This window comes from Podarcis filfolensis (genome assembly GCF_964270895.1).
Source record: "Podarcis filfolensis genome assembly, chromosome: 9".
NCBI classification, from domain to species: Eukaryota; Metazoa; Chordata; class Lepidosauria; order Squamata; family Lacertidae; genus Podarcis; species Podarcis filfolensis.
In genome coordinates this window covers 17,450,854-17,469,005 of record NC_139610.1, presented here as the reverse complement: position 1 = coordinate 17,469,005, position 18,152 = coordinate 17,450,854, and the positions used below count along the sequence as shown (strand labels likewise).

Below are 18,152 nucleotides of genomic sequence, written 5' to 3'. Positions count from 1 at the left end.
GGCTATTAGGTTGCAAGGTCTTTGCTTCAATCTATATACAAAAAGCGGAAGGCGGACTTCCTGTTTAAACCTTCCCGCTTGTGCCTAATTCAAAAGTTTTGCAAATTTCTTGATCCAATTCTCCGTTTTTACTCACGGGTACTTGATTTAGAGTCCGAATGTCATCAGGAAAAAGTCAGCGCTCTCCGGCGATGGCTGCGCGGCTTCCCTCCATGGAAATAGCGATCGGTTCGCAGCACCGCGCTGCTCACCCCACTTCACTCCGGAGCCCCAAAAGGGGTTTCCTCGTGAGTAGGGGAGGCGCTCTTGGTGCTCTGCCGAACCCCACGTTCCCAGGCTTCTCCGCCTGGGATTTCTAGCGGGTCCCCGCCTTCGCCGCGGCGGGAAGACCCAATTTCCACGGAGCCCGTTCCTCCAATCGGAGGAACTCCGCCATTCGTCGTTGGCACTGACCCGGAAGTCTCCCATCCCATTTATTCTCACTGAGAAGAAGAGATGGGGAGAAGTGAACAGAAAAGCACAGCTTACTGGTGCCAGCACCACTGACATTAAAGCAACCTAATTGGAGATTTCTCCTGGCAGCAATATCATTACTGGCAGTGGAGAATCACAGTCACTAGGTTCTTTCTCAATAAGAATTGTACAGTTCTTGTATTCACTTTTAAAATGCACACACATTTTACTGCTGGCTGGGGAAAGGATACTGACTAGTTTTGTTGGCACGCTTGTAGCAATCATAGCAGGAACAAAAAAATCCAGCTTCTCAGACTATGTGTGGGATACAAAAGGTAAGGTTCTTCAAATAATTTTCCCTAGAAAACTAAAGCAACAGCACAATCTTATACATGCCTAGCAAGATGTAAATACCAATGCGTTCAATAGATAGGTGGGTATAAGACTGTGACCTAAAACTGTACACAGAAAATAACTTTACTAAAAAAAAAAAAAGGAATACCTTTTACCTTTCCCTCACTGTTAATACTTTCATTAAAGTCTTCAGATAATTTTATTCAGAAAGACGGCTTATAAATATTTAAAATTTTCCCTAGAAAACTAAAGCAACAGCACAGTCTTATACATGCCTAGCAAGATGTAAGTACCAATGTGTTTAATAGATAAGTGGGTATAAGACTGCGACCTAAAACCGTACACAGAAAATAACTGCTAAAAAAAGAAGAGGAATACCTTTTACCTTTCCCTCACTGCTAACACTTTCATTATAGTCTTCAGATAATTTTATTCAGAAAGACGGCTTATAAATATTTAAAATAAATAAGAATTGTCCATCTGGATGTTTAAAATAAAATAGTATGTTATGGGGCTATGTCAGAAATGGGAATATAATCTATAAAACCAGCAGTAATGGGGACTTTTGGTTGTCTCACTCCAGTTCCAATCAACCTTAGCTGGTGTTCAGCAACATCTGGAGAACCACAGGTTCCACACCCCTACTTTAGATCAAGTCACTGATCCCATTTTAACTTCCTGAAGAAGATCTTGAATAATTAATCCTGATTTCTATATGCAAATGCACAGCACTTCCATTCATTTCCATCTGCTTGCAGTTTTTCCCCATATTGCAGACGGTGCTGACTAGGACTGAGAGTGTGTGTCTTGCTCGTGACAGAGGCATGATTCAAAATTGGGACTTCCCGATTTACTCGCAATTCCTTTGTGGCTCTGTCCATGACAACCTCCAAGTTTTCGAAGTCGATTCCGTGAGCACTGAGAGTGAATGAACCCCAAGCACTTGCAGACTCATGAAATGCAGCCATATTCATATAATACATTACCCGCATTATTTAAATAGGTGTTCTGATAGTTTACTTTCCAAGAATGTGTGCGCATGTCTGCAATAATTCAGTACACTTACCTTTTCCAACAGCAGAATGTATTTTTTCCATATCAAACTTCACCTTTGACCTTCCTGGCGTACTCAACATTTTTTCCCAGACCAACGTTACCTCTTTGAGGCATGGGGTGATTTCTTCATAATCAAGCTTCAGACGTTTGTTTAGCAGATTGTTCTCAGAAGCTAGACAAAAAAGATTGAAGAGGTACATGCTAATGACATTCAGCATATGATAAATGGAGCTTTGACAGTTCACTGAAAATGTCAGCCTAATGAACCATGACACTCAAAAAAGGCAAGCGTGTTTCAGCAGCTGCAAAGGGGAAATAAGGTAATATAAGAATACGACAATGCTACTGAATCATATTCAATGTGCTGCTGCCCCATTATGGGCATTTTGAAAGGTGTCATCCTAGGGCTTGTCCTTACCAGCAGTTTACTGCATGAAGTTACTGAAAACATTCATCTTACCTGCACTGTTTACCGTTTACACATAGAAAATAGCACAGACTTGAGTCCAAGCTGAAAACTGTTGTTAGTGTGAAAATGCAGCCGACATGAGCCATACAGTCAGTGTTCCTACAGAAGCATCAGGTGGGTGGGTGCTAAGTGGGGTCAGGATTAGGTAAAAAAATAAGAAGGGGAAACTGAACTCCCTGCTTACTGATATTAGGTAGGTGCCTTCACTGTACTTTTTTCAGCACCTGCTAAACATATTTTTGTTCAGGAAAGTCTTTCCAGATGCACAGAAGTTGACGTGTGTTTTAATCTGCTTTCAGCTTAACTGTTGGTTGTAATTACATTTTAAATTTTTAAAAATACCTGTTTTCAACTTTTTCTACCATGTTAATGTTTGTTTTATTTTCTGTAAACCACTTACAGTCAAGCGGTATATAAATAAATGAAATGCTGTGAGCACTACCTTGGGCCAAAGGAGGAGTCCCAACTGTCTATTCTGGGTCTTGCCATGCTAAGAGGGAGATAATTGCCTATCCTGAGGCTCTTTGCTGCCCAGCAATGGGAAGGGAAGGCTTTGCTGTTACAAGATCTCCTGGATTAATTGCATTTTGAGGACAGAAAGTACAGTCAACTCGCAACTTTACACAGCTGAAGGCTAGCCAGTTGAAATCACACAAATTAAATGCATGGAGGGAAGACAGCTTACAAGCTCATTCTGCACTGGGTTTTCCCAGTGTGGAAAAGAGCTTTTAAGCTCCCAGACTTGCTTACCAAGTTCTGGGAGGTTCACATGAAGGCTCTGGGAAGCTCTCGTGAGATCTTGGATGGCCCCAAAAGATCCTGCAAGAGCTTCCCAGAGTTCGCTAAGCATGCCTGAGAGCTTAAAAGCACTGGTAAGTGCTGTACTATGTTTTTTACGTATCACTTTCTGGCTTTTAAAGGGTTGTTTTGACTATGCATGATTTCAGCTTTAAACACTATCCCCAGAAAGTAACCCATGCATAAGATGCAAATTGACTGTATTGCTCTTTTTCTGAAGATGAAAGGGTTAGGGTTAGGGACTACCATATGCCAGAAGAAACCCTATAGAGAGAGAACTGGAACAGAGGGACCAAAGCAAAAGGAGATGGAAAAAAGGCAAGTTAATGCACTGTGTTTCCTTCTACTTAAAGGGCAGCATTAAAAGCACTGCCTGGACACTAAGCATAACTTGGAACCATATTTAAAAAGTAATCTGTCATATTGTAGCTATCACTTGAATGATGTCTGCTTTGATATATGCACAACAAGCCCTTGCTGTGATGATACATTACCAGCACACTGTCATTCTTGGGACATATTATTCCAATACATCATAAGAATGCTGTCATTTTTATGATTTAATAGCATTATGCATCATAAAAAACAGCACTTTCATTTATTATAGGAGTGAGACAATCTATAGGAGAGTCCAGCCTTAGTCCTCCGCTGCAACTTCAGTTTACAGATTGAAGAGTACTTCCTTTTCCAGTTTGGTTTTGCCAGTTCCTTTCAAGATTGCACAGTATAGTGGCATGCTAAAAAACATATGCGAACAAAGAATAAAGGGTTTTTCCTCGCCTCAGATTTCCGGATCATGACAAAATAAATTTGCTTAATAGCACCTTACCTGGGCCATGCAGTAAAGGAGAAAGGGAAAAAAATGCAACTAAAAGCAGCAGACAGATCATAGCTGTGAGTAGCCACAGAAGTTGTGAAAGGGCTTGTTTGGAGGAGAGGGTCAAGGGGAAATTCTGTCTTCCATTTTTGCATCTTTCATGGATTATAGAGGATACGAGGCAGAAATAAATGTTTCAGGGTTGTTTTTGTTGTTTTTCAAGTGTCCCTATTGCACTTAAAACATTTGTAGGATGACATGCAATTTCCACCAGTACTAGTTTAAAGCCAGTACCTCTCACACAGATTAAAGTGCGAGCTCAAGTCTTGGGAGATTTTGACTCAGAATGACTTAGCAGGACACTAACAGAGGTTGAGTACTTTAAGCATCTAGAAGGTGGATCCAAATATACCAAAGCCACAGGTCAAAAGAGTCAGAAAATGAGCACCTTATCAGCACTTCCAGGAACTAGGCTAAGAGTAGCCACTGATAAAACAAGCAAAGAGACTATTAAGATAAAGTAAACAAACTATGGGTAAAGTACAGCAAAAGAAGGAAAGCAAACAGGACAGGATATTGGGAAGAAAGGAATCTGAATAAACACAAGGCAAATGTTGTCAACAATACTTCCAGAACACTTATTTATTGTCATGGTAAAAAGTCCAGTGATGTAAGGTTCCCCTACTCCTGCCATTCCTCAAGTTTTTGATCCAGTAATTTACTTACCTTGCAACTTTTGATTTTCCTTTTCCATCCTAAGTAGTAGTATCTGCTGCAGAATTGCTTTTTGCCACAGTTCCCGAAGCTCTCTGGGTGTCCTCTTCCTCTCTTCTTTTACTGCCCTAAAGGGACCATCTTCACAAACTGCTTGCAATGGTGATCTGGGTGGAAGTTCGCCCAACTCAGAGTATTCTTAATATGGTGACAAAGCAAGAAAGAAGCATTCAGAAGCCTTTTATTGATATCTAAATGCTTTTAAATTGGATTTCTAGATCAACACCTCAGGTAAGCATCAGTTACAATATATCGATAATAAAGGTTTGTGATGCTGCGGAGAAAATTTCCCAGTCTGTGCAAGGTAGGGGTGGAAATGAATAGCTAATCTCAAAGAGCTGGAGATCCTGGAAGCAGATTAAAGTGGCTTGCATGCCATCGCTATGCAATGCATGTCACTTTCCACTTAGCAATTGTAACATCTGGTGAAATTTACCAAAAACACAAAACCAAAGAAGCTCCCAGAAGTAGTTTGTGATATGGCAGGAAGTCAACTGTTCTAATTTTTAAAAGTCAAAAATTCTACTGGAGATCCTGAATACCGTGGGCACAATTCTCAATGGAAAGATCCACCTTATTTTGGGGAAGGCTGCTCTATGCACACCTACATGCAGATTTTACTTCTCCTTGATATATATATATATATATATATATATATATATATATATATGAGAGAAATGAATTAGTCTCCACCAGGAAATAAACATTTAAAATTGGATACATACTGTACTAATACCACAGTACTTTTAGGATGCCAATAATCAAAACAGAATAATTCAAAAATTGATTCTTATACTGGAAGACTCATTCCAGTGAAGTTAATGGGACTGTACATGAATGCCCATATGAGCAAAATGCTTAAAATGAAAGACTGGAATCAGGGGGAGATCTCGGCTGAGGATTTAAATCTGCCACAAACACATTGTGCTGGCACTGGAAAAGTGATTATTTCTCAGCTTCAGTTTCCAAATAGTAAAAGGGCAATAATAACATTGTGAGAGCAAAAAATGAAGCAAAGGACAACAAAGCAAGCAAACTGAATCAGTGTGCTGTTGTGCTAATACATCTTAGCGTTTGTAAATAACTTTAGAAAAACCTGCATATTTAATCAGGTCTGTGAGCTGACAGAAATTCTGCATATCTGCAATATGTGTAAACTATGAACTTTTTCAGATAATTTATTTTGCTTCCAATGGAAGAACAATGGAGGTAATTAGAGCACCACCCTTCCTCAGAAATTGCAAATTGTACTACTCTGTCTTTTGCTTAAGATATTTAACCACACATAGGTGCCCATTTTTGCAGCTGTTATAGAAATAGCAACTCATTTTTCAAAAATAAGAACAGTTTCTAAGGATGTTGACTTTTATTATCTAGCAACCACTTCTGAGCTCTTCTTACACAAAGTCCTGCATTTTGCTAAACAGTGTCTACAAAACCTGGATCATATACAGGGCTTATCAAACTCAACTGGACTTTATTCTCAGTACAGTAGTTCCTTTAAAAAAGCACGTAACATGAACACAGTGGTCTCAAGCAAAGTGCTGCACGTGGTGTACAGCCCACCCCCACCCCTTCAAAAGCCACTTCAAAGGACAGAAGGTATATCCTGTAAGACACAAGCAGCTTCTGCTGGATGGAAAAAACAGTCACCACCCATTCTGTTTGCATGTGTGGGCCTCTATGGATCATAGCCAGCATTATTAGCAAATTCCAGAGCTTTGATCATTTGTGCTCCTTACTTTCAATGCAAGAATCTAAATCCTCCCAAAGCACAGACTGAAAAGCAAAGCACTGCTAGAAACAACAGTCATTCCATTCTTAAAAGTTAAAGATCTTAATTCATTGCAGGGGTGCCATCTCACCCTCGGGATTGTGGGTGCCCACTGCTGCAATGCAGATGTGCGGCGTCGCATGCACACACGCATGTGCAGGCATGTCCATGTGACGTTGCACATCAAGGTTGTGGAGGCTGGTGGCGGCGGCAGCAGCAGCAGCTCCTCTTCCTCCTCTCCAGAGTCAGCAAGGCACCTTTTTCCATGGGGAGGGGCTCGGACTTGGCAGCAGAGAGACTCTGTTTCCGTGACTGAAACAAACACCCCCCCCCCCCTTGGAAAAGGGTGTCTCACTTGCTGGCTGCGGAAGGTGGAGCTGAACTGCTTCTCTCCTGCTTGCCGGCTTTTCTCATTGACTTTCTGGGTGCCTGGCCGCCACAATTGTTGTGGGTGACCAAGCACCCACAGCCCCCTAGAGCTGGCTGGTATGATTCCTTGAGAACCAAACTCATGAGGCGTTTGACCTTTAAAAGCACAAGGGACTCAAACTGAGCAGCTCTAATCTTCTTGAATCACAAGCAGAAGAAACAGTGCCACCCAGTGTACATGTTGAAAACAGCAAGCACAATTTAGCAGGGCGACCACCACCATTTCCCCTCCTCAAATTGTGTAGTTTTAGTGCCTGCTGCCAACATAATTGCAAATCATATTAATAGCAGGAAGTGGTGCTGGAGGATGTAGCTCAGGCATAGGCAAACTTGGCCCTCCAGATGTTTTGAGACTACAATTCCCATCATCCCTGACCACTGGTGCTGTTAGCTAGGGATGATGGGAGTTGTAGTCCCAAAACATCTGGAGGGCTGAGTTTGCCTATGCCTGATGTAGCTGGTAATGCCAGGGTATTAGTGGGGCATCTGCTGCTGACATAAAAATGTTTGTATCAAATACAACAAATTAAATGGAGAACACTTTCGCCTTCTCAGGCTGCTTTTTAAATCCTTCTGAGTTTAAAGAACATTAAGAAGAATCCTGCTGGATCAGTAGATTCACTAATTATGAATATTTTCTTTGGAAATTCATGATATTGTCCATCCACAAAAAATTAGATATTTTATTTGTAGCATGTTAGGCAGGTTCTTTTTAGGCTTTCGATAATGTTTCTTGGAGGTTTTTAATACAATGTATGAAAACAGTAGGAATAGAAGGACCATTTTTGGAAGGTATTAAAGCAATATACTCAAGCCAAAGGGCCAAACTGATAATTAACAATAATCTCACTAATTCTTTTACAATTGCAAAGGGCACGAGACAGGGGTGCCCGTTGTCTCCCCTTCTATTTATTATGGTTTTGGAAATAATCGCAAATAAAATAAGGAAAACACCAAAAATAAGAGGTATAAGAATTGGAGAAAAAGAATATAAATTAAAGGCTTACGCCGATGATTTGGTATTGTCTTTAGAGGACCCAATAGAAAGTGCCAGTAATGCCCTGGAGTTATTAGAGGAATTCGGTAAATTGTCTGGGTTTAAGTTAAATAAAATAAAAACTAAGATCTTAACAAAAAATTTGGCCGAAGATGTAAAAAACCAGCTAGAACTAAAAACAGGTATTAAAGTGGTGAAAAAAGGTAAAATACCTGGGAATATGGATCTCCCCGAAAAATATAAATTTAGTGGAGGATAACTACACTAAGGTCTGGAGAGAAATTAAGAAAGACTTAGATACTTGGAATAGGTTAAAATTGTCCTGGACAGGAAGGATGGCCGCGATTAAGATGAGCATTCTTCCGAGACTATTGTTTTTATTCCAGAATATCCCGGTAATTAGAGGTACGGCATGTTTTAAGAATTGGCAAAGAACTTTAGCTAAATTTATATGGCAAGGGAAAAGGGCAAGAATTAAATTCAAACTCCTCACGGATCTAAGAGAAAGAGGGGGTTTTGCAGTTCCGAACTTAAAACTTTATTATGAGGCCGCTTGTCTTTGTTGGATAAAAGAATGGGCCATTTTAAAAAACACGGATTTGTTGGATCTAGAGGGATTTGACATTAGATTCGGCTGGCATGCTTATTTGTGGCATGATAAAGGAAAGATCCACAGAGGCTTCTCTAATCATATCATTAGAGGCTCGTTATTAGAAGTTTGGAACAGGAACAAAAAGCTGATTGAAAGAGACACCCCTTGGTGGCTTTCACCAATTGATATCTTAACAATAAAAAAGTTAAATCTGGAATGTGAAAGATGGACATACGAAGATCTCCTAGTTAAATCAGAAAGAGGGTGGAAAATTAGACCGTACGAAGAGCTAAAGGATAAATTAACTGGATGGATACAATTTCACCAAATTAATGCGTTATGGTACGATCATAAAAAAATAGGAATGAGTGAAAAAAAGTCCAGGTACCAGGTGGAAATCTTAGAAAGTAATACTAAACTTTTATCCAAAATGTATAACCAACTGTTAGACTGGGATACTAAAGATGAAGAGGTGAAAGGAGTCATGGTCAAATGGGCCAGAGACCTTGGATATAATCTGGAGTTTGACAGATGGGCAAAACTTTGGAAGAAAGGTATGAAGTTCACAGCATGTGCTGCTCTCCGAGAAAACATGGAGAAAATGATGTATCGTTGGTACATCACCCCGGCAAAACTGGGGAAGATGTATAAGACCGGAGACAGCACATGCTGGAAATGTAAAACTAAAGAGGGTAATTTCTTTCACATGTGGTGGACCTGTGACGAAGTGAAAAGATTTTGGGGACAAATTTACGATGAATTAAAAAGAATACTGAAATACACCTTCCCCAAAAAACCTGAAGCGTTCCTTTTAGGTATGATCGGAGAGGAGATCAAAAATGAAGACCAAACATTCTTTCAATATGCAATGGTGGCCGCCAGGATTTTGTTAGCGCAAAACTGGAAAACTTCCAATATCCCCACCATTAGAGAATGGCAAATGAAATTATATGAGTATATAGAATTAGCTAGAATGTCACAAAAAATTAGGCATCAAAAAATCGTTAAGTTTACGAACGACTGGAATAAATTTCTAAGTTACATTGAAATCAATCTAGGTATTACCAAAATCACAGTGGGCGGAATCTAAAACCTGCGATGTAAAGAGCTGATATAATACAATCTGCAGATAAGCGATGAGTTTATTTTGCCTAAACTGAGATGGAAGGAAGTCAATTGAGTGATGTTATGTTGGTTTGTCTGTTTTATGTTTATAGGCGTTGTTTGTTGTTGTTGTTTGTTTGTTTGCTTGCTTTTTTTTCTTTTCAGTCTTTTTTCTTTTTTGTATTGTTTGATGTCGTTTCCAAAATATCAATAAAAAGATTAGTAAAAAAAAAAAAAAGGTTCTTTTTATCTAAGGAAGACCATTACCATCGTGCCAACTAGGAGAATCGCATCCTTTCTGTGGGGTTGCCACTCTTAAGAATATCTGTTGTCTCCATGAATGCCGGCGGGTCCTCACAGGGCTTTCGTGGATAGAAGCTGCTTCACTTGACTTGGGCTTGTAGTCACTAAAATTAGAAGGATTGTCAGAACCAGATTTGTCTATCGTTCCAGTAAAAACTGTAAAATGAAGCTAACTGCAACATGTTTTGCAATCAAGCAGAATGAACAAATCCTCCTAAGTATTTGCAGCAACAAAGAACAAACACCAGTTCTTCATGTAACACGCAGGCCACTTTAGAGAAATGCTGGGCCCACGTGAAACTAATATTTAATTTTAGTTGCTAGCACTACCCCTTTCACCCAAAATACCTCTGACAAAAACAGCCTATGGAGAGTCTTGTGCTCTGAACCTTGAACATCCTTTTATAAAAATGAAGCAGTGGGAGTGAGAGGTAATATAAACCTCCAAGAAAGGCCTATGGGTTTTTTTTTACCTTCCCCACACATATTTTTATCATACCCTTATTTTTTTGGAGAAAAAGCTACAGCATAACATTCCCCCACACTTTCTTGATTATGCGACACCATCCCCATAAGGTGACATCCTAAGTCATCAAACTCTAAATCACTTTCCCAGGTTCTGCAAATCCGGCCACAAGTAGAAGATTCTTCCACATAGTCAGTATTACCGCAACTTTCTTGCAACGGCCTCACTTATGCTGGTGGCCCTTAGCCACTGGCACCCTGCCGCTTACAATTTTCTTCTCAGGTAAACTGTTGTCGTCTTTCCACCTGCAATTCTTTATTTTCTGTTCGTCATTTTGAGTCAAACTACTATGAGATGCATTAATCACGCTTTTAGAAAGCTGTGCTTAACGCTACTGGTTTTCCTTTGAAGAAAAAGCTGCTATTTCTCTCCAAAAGAAATGTGAAGAGCTTTGTCATGGGTTCACAGTAAGCAAGGTGGGGCAGATAGGAAACTGGTGAGAGACTCCCCTCCAGATTGGGGAAATGGCACCAAATCAGGGCCTGCAGCTGCATTTCCTCCAAAATAAAAGCGGCAGCATTAATGAAATGTATACTTTGGCCCTTTGAGAGAGTTTCTAAATGCACAGTTGGTATGGAGGGTTCGCGTGGAATGTGAGAAACTACAACTTTGACCCATTCTGCTCACAAACAGCAGTCACTGAAAAGCTACTGAATAAGGACGGCAGCTTACTTTATAAGAATCACTGCCATCACATAACTTTAGAAAAGCCATGGTCTTCACACTATCTACCGTATTTTTTGCTCTATAAGATGTACCAGACCATAAGATGCACCTAGTTTTTGGAGGAGGAAAACAAGAAAAAAAATATTCTGAATCTCAGAAGCCAGAACAACAAGAGGGATCGCTGTGCAGCGAAAGCAGCAATCCCTCTTGCTGTTCTGGCTTCTGGGATAGCCGCGCAGCCTGCATTCACTCCACTGCATTCACACACTTTCCCCTTACTTTTTAGGAGGGAAAAGGTGAGTCTTATAGAGCAAAAAATACGGTATATTATTTATAAATATGAGTAATACACACTGAAGTGAAATAGCTTTTTAATTAAATTACCACGCCAACCACATTAGAACAATTACAACTTTTAACAATTCCCACTGCAGTCTGAGACAATGTTTCTTAAACAATCACAGATTTTTCAGCTGCAGGAAGAGAACCCTACCTTTTTGTGTTCCTAAAGTCAGAGGTGTTATTTTCATCTACAGGAGCCAGAAATTTTAAGAAGTTTGGCACAGAAGAGGAAGAGTGAAGCTTTTTCCGTAGAGCAGAACGGTAGGAGGTGCTGAGAGCAGTTGAAAGGGGGAAGTTCAGAAGGAGGAAGTGTAAGTATACCAGGTGAAATTGAGAACAAAAACACAAAACAGAAAAAAAAACCTGATCAGTATTAAACCAGAAAAATAATAATATTTGTAGGTGTTAAAACAAATAACAAATCAGAAAAATAATACTTGTAGGTGTTAAAACAAATAACAAGAAATCAAAGGCTAACACTGAAAGACATTTTAACTCTCTTTAGGGCTTTAATCCAAATCAGCAATGAATAGGAAACCTCACTTCTCGGACTTTTGAATCAGTGGGAGGAGAAATCACCTTGGCTTTCACCTCCCCCTCAGAAATGAGTGGGGCAGCAGTGGTTTCTTCTGGGTTGGTCTCATGAAATGGAAGGGAAATGTGGCAGAAAATCACCAAATATGATGGTTTGTGTAGGGCTGCCATGTGACCCTTACATGAAATTTACTTGAATTAAGAAGATTTCGGCTGGATCCATGTAATTTTTTCCTAGCACCAAATGTGCAGCAAACAAATGCATTTTAACTTTCTTCCTCTCCTGGCTTCTTGATGAAATAGTCGTGAGAGAGTCGTTAGGTGGACATTTAAGGTCAATCTATTCCCACTGCTTTTCTCAAGCTTTGCAATAGCATACGGTAAAAGTAAAGGGACCGCTGTCAGTTAAGTCCATTCACGAACGACTCTGGGGTTGCGGCGTTCATCTCGCTTTACAGGCCGTGGGATAATTTTATGAGCGTTTGTCTGCTTCCGCAGACAGTTTTTCCGGGTCACATGGCCAGCATGACTAAGCCGCTTCTAGCAAAGCCAGAGCAGCGCACGGAAACACTGTTTACCTTCCTGCCGGAGCGGTACCTATTTATCTACTTGCACTGTGTGCTTTTGAACTGCTAGGTTGGCAGGAGCAGGGACCGAGCAACGGGAGCTCACCCCGTCGCGGGGCCTCGAACTGCCGACCTCCCGACCGGCAATTTTAAAGTTTATCTTCTCTGTATTGTTTCAATTTTAGTATATGTGCTGCCGAAGCGAGCACAGCAATTTTAAAGTTTAAACCACAGTGCCTAGTAAACAATAATCTGAGTGTGGGATAATGCCACTACAGAGAAGCTTCAGAAGATGCTCCTCAGAGTAGGGGAAAAGTCCACTCCTGTTTCTCAGACTTCATAGCCCACCAAAGGTTGTGAGAACTTATTTTTACTTCCACATAATTAAGGAAACACCTCAAATGAAGCATGAAAAGTACATCCATATAGGTGAAAGCACGAAACCACTGGGGTTTCTGGTGGTTTTTATGTTTTAAAATGTTCTTTAAAATGCGGATCATAAACAAACTCCCCACATCTCTTCTCTCACCTCTTTGGCACAGCATGCCCACTTTGTTCTCCACTTGAATTATGCCTAAAATGTTTAAAGAAATTGGGCGAAGAGGCCGAGGGATTAAGACGAGCTGGCGGAGGAGGAGGAGGAGGAGGAGGAGGAGGAGGAGCCGGTGATGACTGATCGGAAGAACTTTTAGAGCTGCAGCCAGGTGTATTCATATTTTACAAGGAGGGTTCCAGCAGGGAAGATTAAACAAAAGGCAAGACAGAAAGAAACGTGACAAATCAAAGAAAACACTGAATATTTACAGATAAATTGTAAACAGATAAGAACATTGGAAGGATTACTGTAATAACCTGCAGTTTTATAAGAATATATATTTAAAGTAGATGAATAAATTAGCAAATTAAGTTAATTTGGATTTGCAGAAGATATTAAAAATAAATTTAAGGAACCGCAGAAAGAGGGGGAAGGAAGTCAAGTTTTGAAATGTTAAAGTGATTGTAAATTAGTGAAATGTATAAATACGAAAAGCATAAATAAAATTTTAAAAAAGACAAAAAGAAAAGGGCAAAGAGCTGAATAAAAAAAGATGCACTACATCAGTGCTTTTGTATTAACCATGTTAAATAACAGTACAGGCACCAGGGACAATGGGAGTGCTCTTCGACTGATTCTGCCTCCTCCACGGTGCTGGCCTAACCTAAAAGATATTCTGATGTCCCCAGTAGGAAGGCAGACATATGACAATCTTGGAATGGTCCTCTTCTAGCCCTAAACAAGCCAAGATTACCTGACTCATTTTCTCAACGCTTATGTGAGCAACAGGAGCACAGCTTTCAAGACCGTGGGAAGGCTTTACAGTCCAGAAAGGGTGATTGCTGGTTTCTCCTACATATATTTCCTAGCCTGCATCAGGCCTTGAGTTGTCAGCAAGGTTTTATTGCCAAGGCTTTGATATATGGATTCTGAACAATTTCCATGCCCATTAGCAACCACACCCAGCAGACCAGGGGATAATGCAGGGTCAGGACTGTTGATGCAATATGTATAGTGGAGGGATGCCTAAACATTTTGAAACATGTTAATGCTCTTTTGGGGATGCATTTCTGCTGTCATTCTAAGGAGCTACTGTGGGAAGAAGTTCCCTTGAAGTATCGCGTAATTGCAACACAAATGCAGGATCAAGTTCCTAGCAAGCTCAGTTGTCTAGATAAGTTTGTATGAAATAATAATAATAAATCTGAATTTAAGATAATCACTATTCTGGATAGCAGGGAACTTTAAAACATGGGTAGGCAAACTAAGGCCCAGGGGCCGGATCCGGCCCAATTGCCTTCTAAGGAGCTAATATGGGAAGAAGTTCCCTTGAAGTATCGCGTAATTGCAACACAAATGCAGGATCAAGTTCCTAGCAAGCTCAGTTGTCTAGATAAGTTTGTATGAAATAATAATAATAAATCTGAATTTAAGATAATCACTATTCTGGATAGTAGGGAACATTAAAACATGGGTAGGCAAACTAAGGCCCAGGGGCCAGATCCGGCCCAATTGCCTTCTAAATCTGGCCCGTGGACAGTTTGGGAATCAGCGTGTTTTTACATGAATAGAATGTGAGCTTTTATTTAAAATGCATATCTGGGTTATTTGTGGGGCCTAGGAATTCATTCATTTCCCCCCCAAAAATATAGTCCGGCCCCCCACAAGGTCTAAGGGACAGTGGACCGGCCCCCTGCTGAAAAAGTTTGCTGAACCCTGCATTAAAGTGATGCACACCTTCTTTGGGTTTTGCATAACCAAAGTTCAGAGCAAAGAACATTTGACTATATGTGCTTGAAGCAATGGAAGTATATATCGCCTATATTTAAAATTAAACTTAGCAAGGCTTTTTTAAAAAACAACAACTAACCCCTATTTTCTCCCTTACTCCCCAAAACTTTACCAGCTCTGTAACATGCAAGCAAAAGCAATACAGCAGTGCCCTATGTCACAAAAGTTGAGATCAAAGATGAACTGTGAAATAAAACATTCTAAGCAAGTTCAGCTTCTACTGAGCAAGCAGCAGCAGGTTGAAAATAGTGTTATGGCAAAATGATACTGATGAACAATCTGCAAGTCCATAGCTGTAATGCTAAAGCCCTCTAGATATAACAAGCAACAAGGTTCAAAGAAAGGACAAGGAAACCAACCAAAGCCACAGAACCTCTTTCTTTCACTCTTCCTCCTCTTTCTGCCACTTCTGGTATGTGTAAGGAAGAAAAAGTGATTTGGCACAAATCCCAATTTGTAATAGTCTAGATATGCCTGGCAAACCAGCGTAAACCAGCATTTTTAGCAAAGCAACACAGCTAACATGTGCAAATATTTAGAAAACATATGAAGTATACTGACACAAGAATATGAGAAGTGTTAATCAGCAAATATAAAAGCATTTCATGCAATCAACTGGGCAAAATAGGACAGGGCCCCAATCTCTATCAGCAAATAGAGGAATGTATCCCTCCTCCTGCCCAATTTACAAGTATTTGAGGTCACTAGATATTTAGCCTTCATTTCTGTAGGTACTATCCAAACTTCCCATACTGTTCTTGGAAAGGAAATGGCACGCATTTTCTTTGGTTGCATGCACTTCCCTAACAGACGATAACAGGAAAATACCTGCAAGTAAGACAGTCCATGCATGGATTCTAGTGTCTGAATCATGGACCTTGATACAAATATTCCTCAAAGTCTAAGAGCTAATTCATATTTCCCAATGAGCAGGAGCACTAATGCGACAGAGAGAATGTCAAAGGTTTCAAATGATGAGTTACCCAAAGACTTTTTGATGTTTCATTTATAAAGCATCCTGCTATGGAAAAACACTTTGTCACATTATCTGAGAATTTTAACATTTATGTCCAGAAACATGCTATGGTTGGATATATGAGATCTTGTTTTCTCTGACATACCTTAAAACATTTAGCCCAAATTTCTCCCCCAACAGCATCCTGTTTTAAACTTAGCCTTACTTTTGCTGGTTTGGAGTCTCTGTGCTCACCGAATGATACCTCATAAGTTTCTTTTGGGGAACAGTCGGAGATGCTTCAGTGGGTTCTGAGGCTTCCTGGCTTTCAGTTGGCACATGGGTCAGAGTATTAGCTCGTCTTCTAAAGCCCTGGTAAGCTGATTTTGCAGACTGTTCAGTAGACAGGCTTTCTAGCTCACTTGAGATATCACCTACAGATCCATTTGCCTTGAGGGGGCTCTCTGGGGGAAGGTCTTCTTTCTCAAACAGAGATGTTTCCTGTCAACATAAAATATATGCACATATAATTAAGCATGGCATAACTGTTATTTTTTCAGGCTGCTCTGCACGTATCATATATGCTTTACTGCTGCACTTCTGCAATTTCATTTTTCCATTGTCTGCATGTATAGTTCCAACGAGATTTCATTCCTGTTTGGGAAGCCCAGAAGGGTTTACCAAGAATATGTTGTTATTCATATGCTACAGATCATAAGCTTATCCGAAACATGAATTGAACCATGAACAAAATACTCATGCTGCAGAAGGTAAGCCTGGCCTGGAATGGGAGATGTACAGGAAGTTAAAAAGAAGGGGCTTCCGATTCTGCTCTGCCTCAATGGAGGCAGCCCCCATGACAGCGGAAGATCATTGGCAAAGGAAAAACAAGGATGATTGAAGGTAATAATTCTTGGCAATTCCCCCCGGGGACGGGGGGAAACAGGCTTCATTCACAGTTCGTCTCGGTATCTGGCTCTCACTCCAGCATGAAATGCCGGCGGGGGGGGGGGGGGGAGAGGCGCTGAGTGTAAAAGCACTTCGCCTGTCGAAAACCCTCCAACGCTGCCATTAAGAAGCAGAGGTTCTCCTGTTAATTAGGGCTTAATTGGACTAAAGTACAGGCACATGCTAGAAGAGATGAGATCACAAACTGCGGAACAAACCAACTGCAAGGACTTTAAGGTTTGAACTTAAGATAAGACTCCATTCAGTGCAAAAGATGTGGGGGGAGGGGAGTCTACAGTTTCTTTATTTAAAGCTTTCTTCTCTACATTTATGATTCAGCAACCCTCCTCTGAATGTTAGTTCAAAATATATTTGTACAAGCGAGGATAGAATAAATTGGGTTATAAATATGGAATATAACATCAAATGGAACCGTGTGTGTAAAAAAAGGAAAAAGAGTGGGAAGCTCTATTTTGCAAAAGATTTACTCTTCCCCATCCTTTATTATTTATGAAGTGAACTGAATAATGCTAAGAGGACTTAGAATTTAATTTAATTGGAAGTATAATTGCTCATATATCTTCAGTTGGAAGGAAGGATGAAAGGCGTCTGTGAACTGCCAAGGAACTGATAAGGGTTCTTTACTGAGTCATCTGCAGTTCGACAAACCACTCTTCTTCCCAGGATGAGAGGGAAAATGGTGACAGCAGGTAATTTACTGGGACAGAGTGACTTTTGCAGCTGTTGTTAAAGTTGCAAAACAATAAAGCACGGGATGGAGTGATGGAGAAATTTCTTGAACAACAATGGGATATCAGCTCCACCCAAGGCATGATGGATAACAGCAACAACCGGGGGAAAGAAGGACATAACATCTTACAAGGTCAGGAAGTAACACCACGGACAGAAATGGCACACACAGGAAGAACGAGGATATAGTTTGAGTTCCTTACTTCTAGTTTTACAAATCATTTAATGTGTCAACATGAATAGAAGTTATTAATATTGCAGTTGTTATATAAGGGATTATTATTATGACCAGAATGTAATTGAAATTAGTAAGATTTTGGAATGCAGAAATAAAGAAAATCATCAAACCATCAAATCTAGCATGTGTGGGCCACTTTATCTAAATTATATAATTCGGTATTTGAATGATTGGTATTATTACTTGTATTATAAATTGGTATTGTTATAATGAGGCTATTATTGGATTGCAATTGAAAACTAATAAAAAAATTATTATTAAAAAAAGGAAGTCAAAATGAAGGGAACTGCAGCCCCTAGGTTTTTATATAACTGTCAATTAAGTGTCTGGGATGACTAAGAATCCTATCCAGATGATCAAGTAGGTATGTTTTTGTAAACT

The 18,152-nt window shown here is 40.1% G+C and overlaps 1 protein-coding gene and 1 long non-coding RNA gene across 8 annotated transcripts in view; one reads left to right on the top strand and one right to left on the bottom strand.

Annotated features, from left to right (window-relative positions):
- The window catches only part of TBC1D1 (TBC1 domain family member 1), a 90,542-nt gene that overhangs the window by 19,274 nt on the left and 53,116 nt on the right, over nucleotides 1-18,152 (bottom strand). For 3 of the 7 annotated variants that reach the window (XR_014551935.1, XM_083630143.1, XM_083630145.1), the window contains 4 exons: nucleotides 16,062-16,336; nucleotides 9,885-10,024; nucleotides 4,674-4,859; nucleotides 1,874-2,035 (listed from right to left, as the gene is read on the bottom strand). Coding sequence is in view for 5 of the 7 variants with exons in the window: in XM_083630143.1 (XP_083486269.1) it covers nucleotides 1,874-2,035; nucleotides 4,674-4,859; nucleotides 9,885-10,024; nucleotides 16,062-16,336 (763 nt within the window). In the remaining 2 variants the exon portion in view is untranslated. Of the gene's footprint in view, nucleotides 1-1,873; nucleotides 2,036-4,673; nucleotides 4,860-9,884; nucleotides 10,025-11,605; nucleotides 11,726-13,083; nucleotides 13,249-16,061; nucleotides 16,337-18,152 lie in introns of those variants that run through there. The other 4 variants (XM_083630141.1, XM_083630144.1, XM_083630142.1 and 1 more) reach the window with 3 other exon arrangements.
- Nucleotides 4,821-13,183, top strand: LOC310770309. Its single transcript, XR_014552047.1, has 3 exons — nucleotides 4,821-4,952; nucleotides 11,649-11,765; nucleotides 13,097-13,183. It is a non-coding gene; the product is annotated as an uncharacterized lncRNA (long non-coding RNA).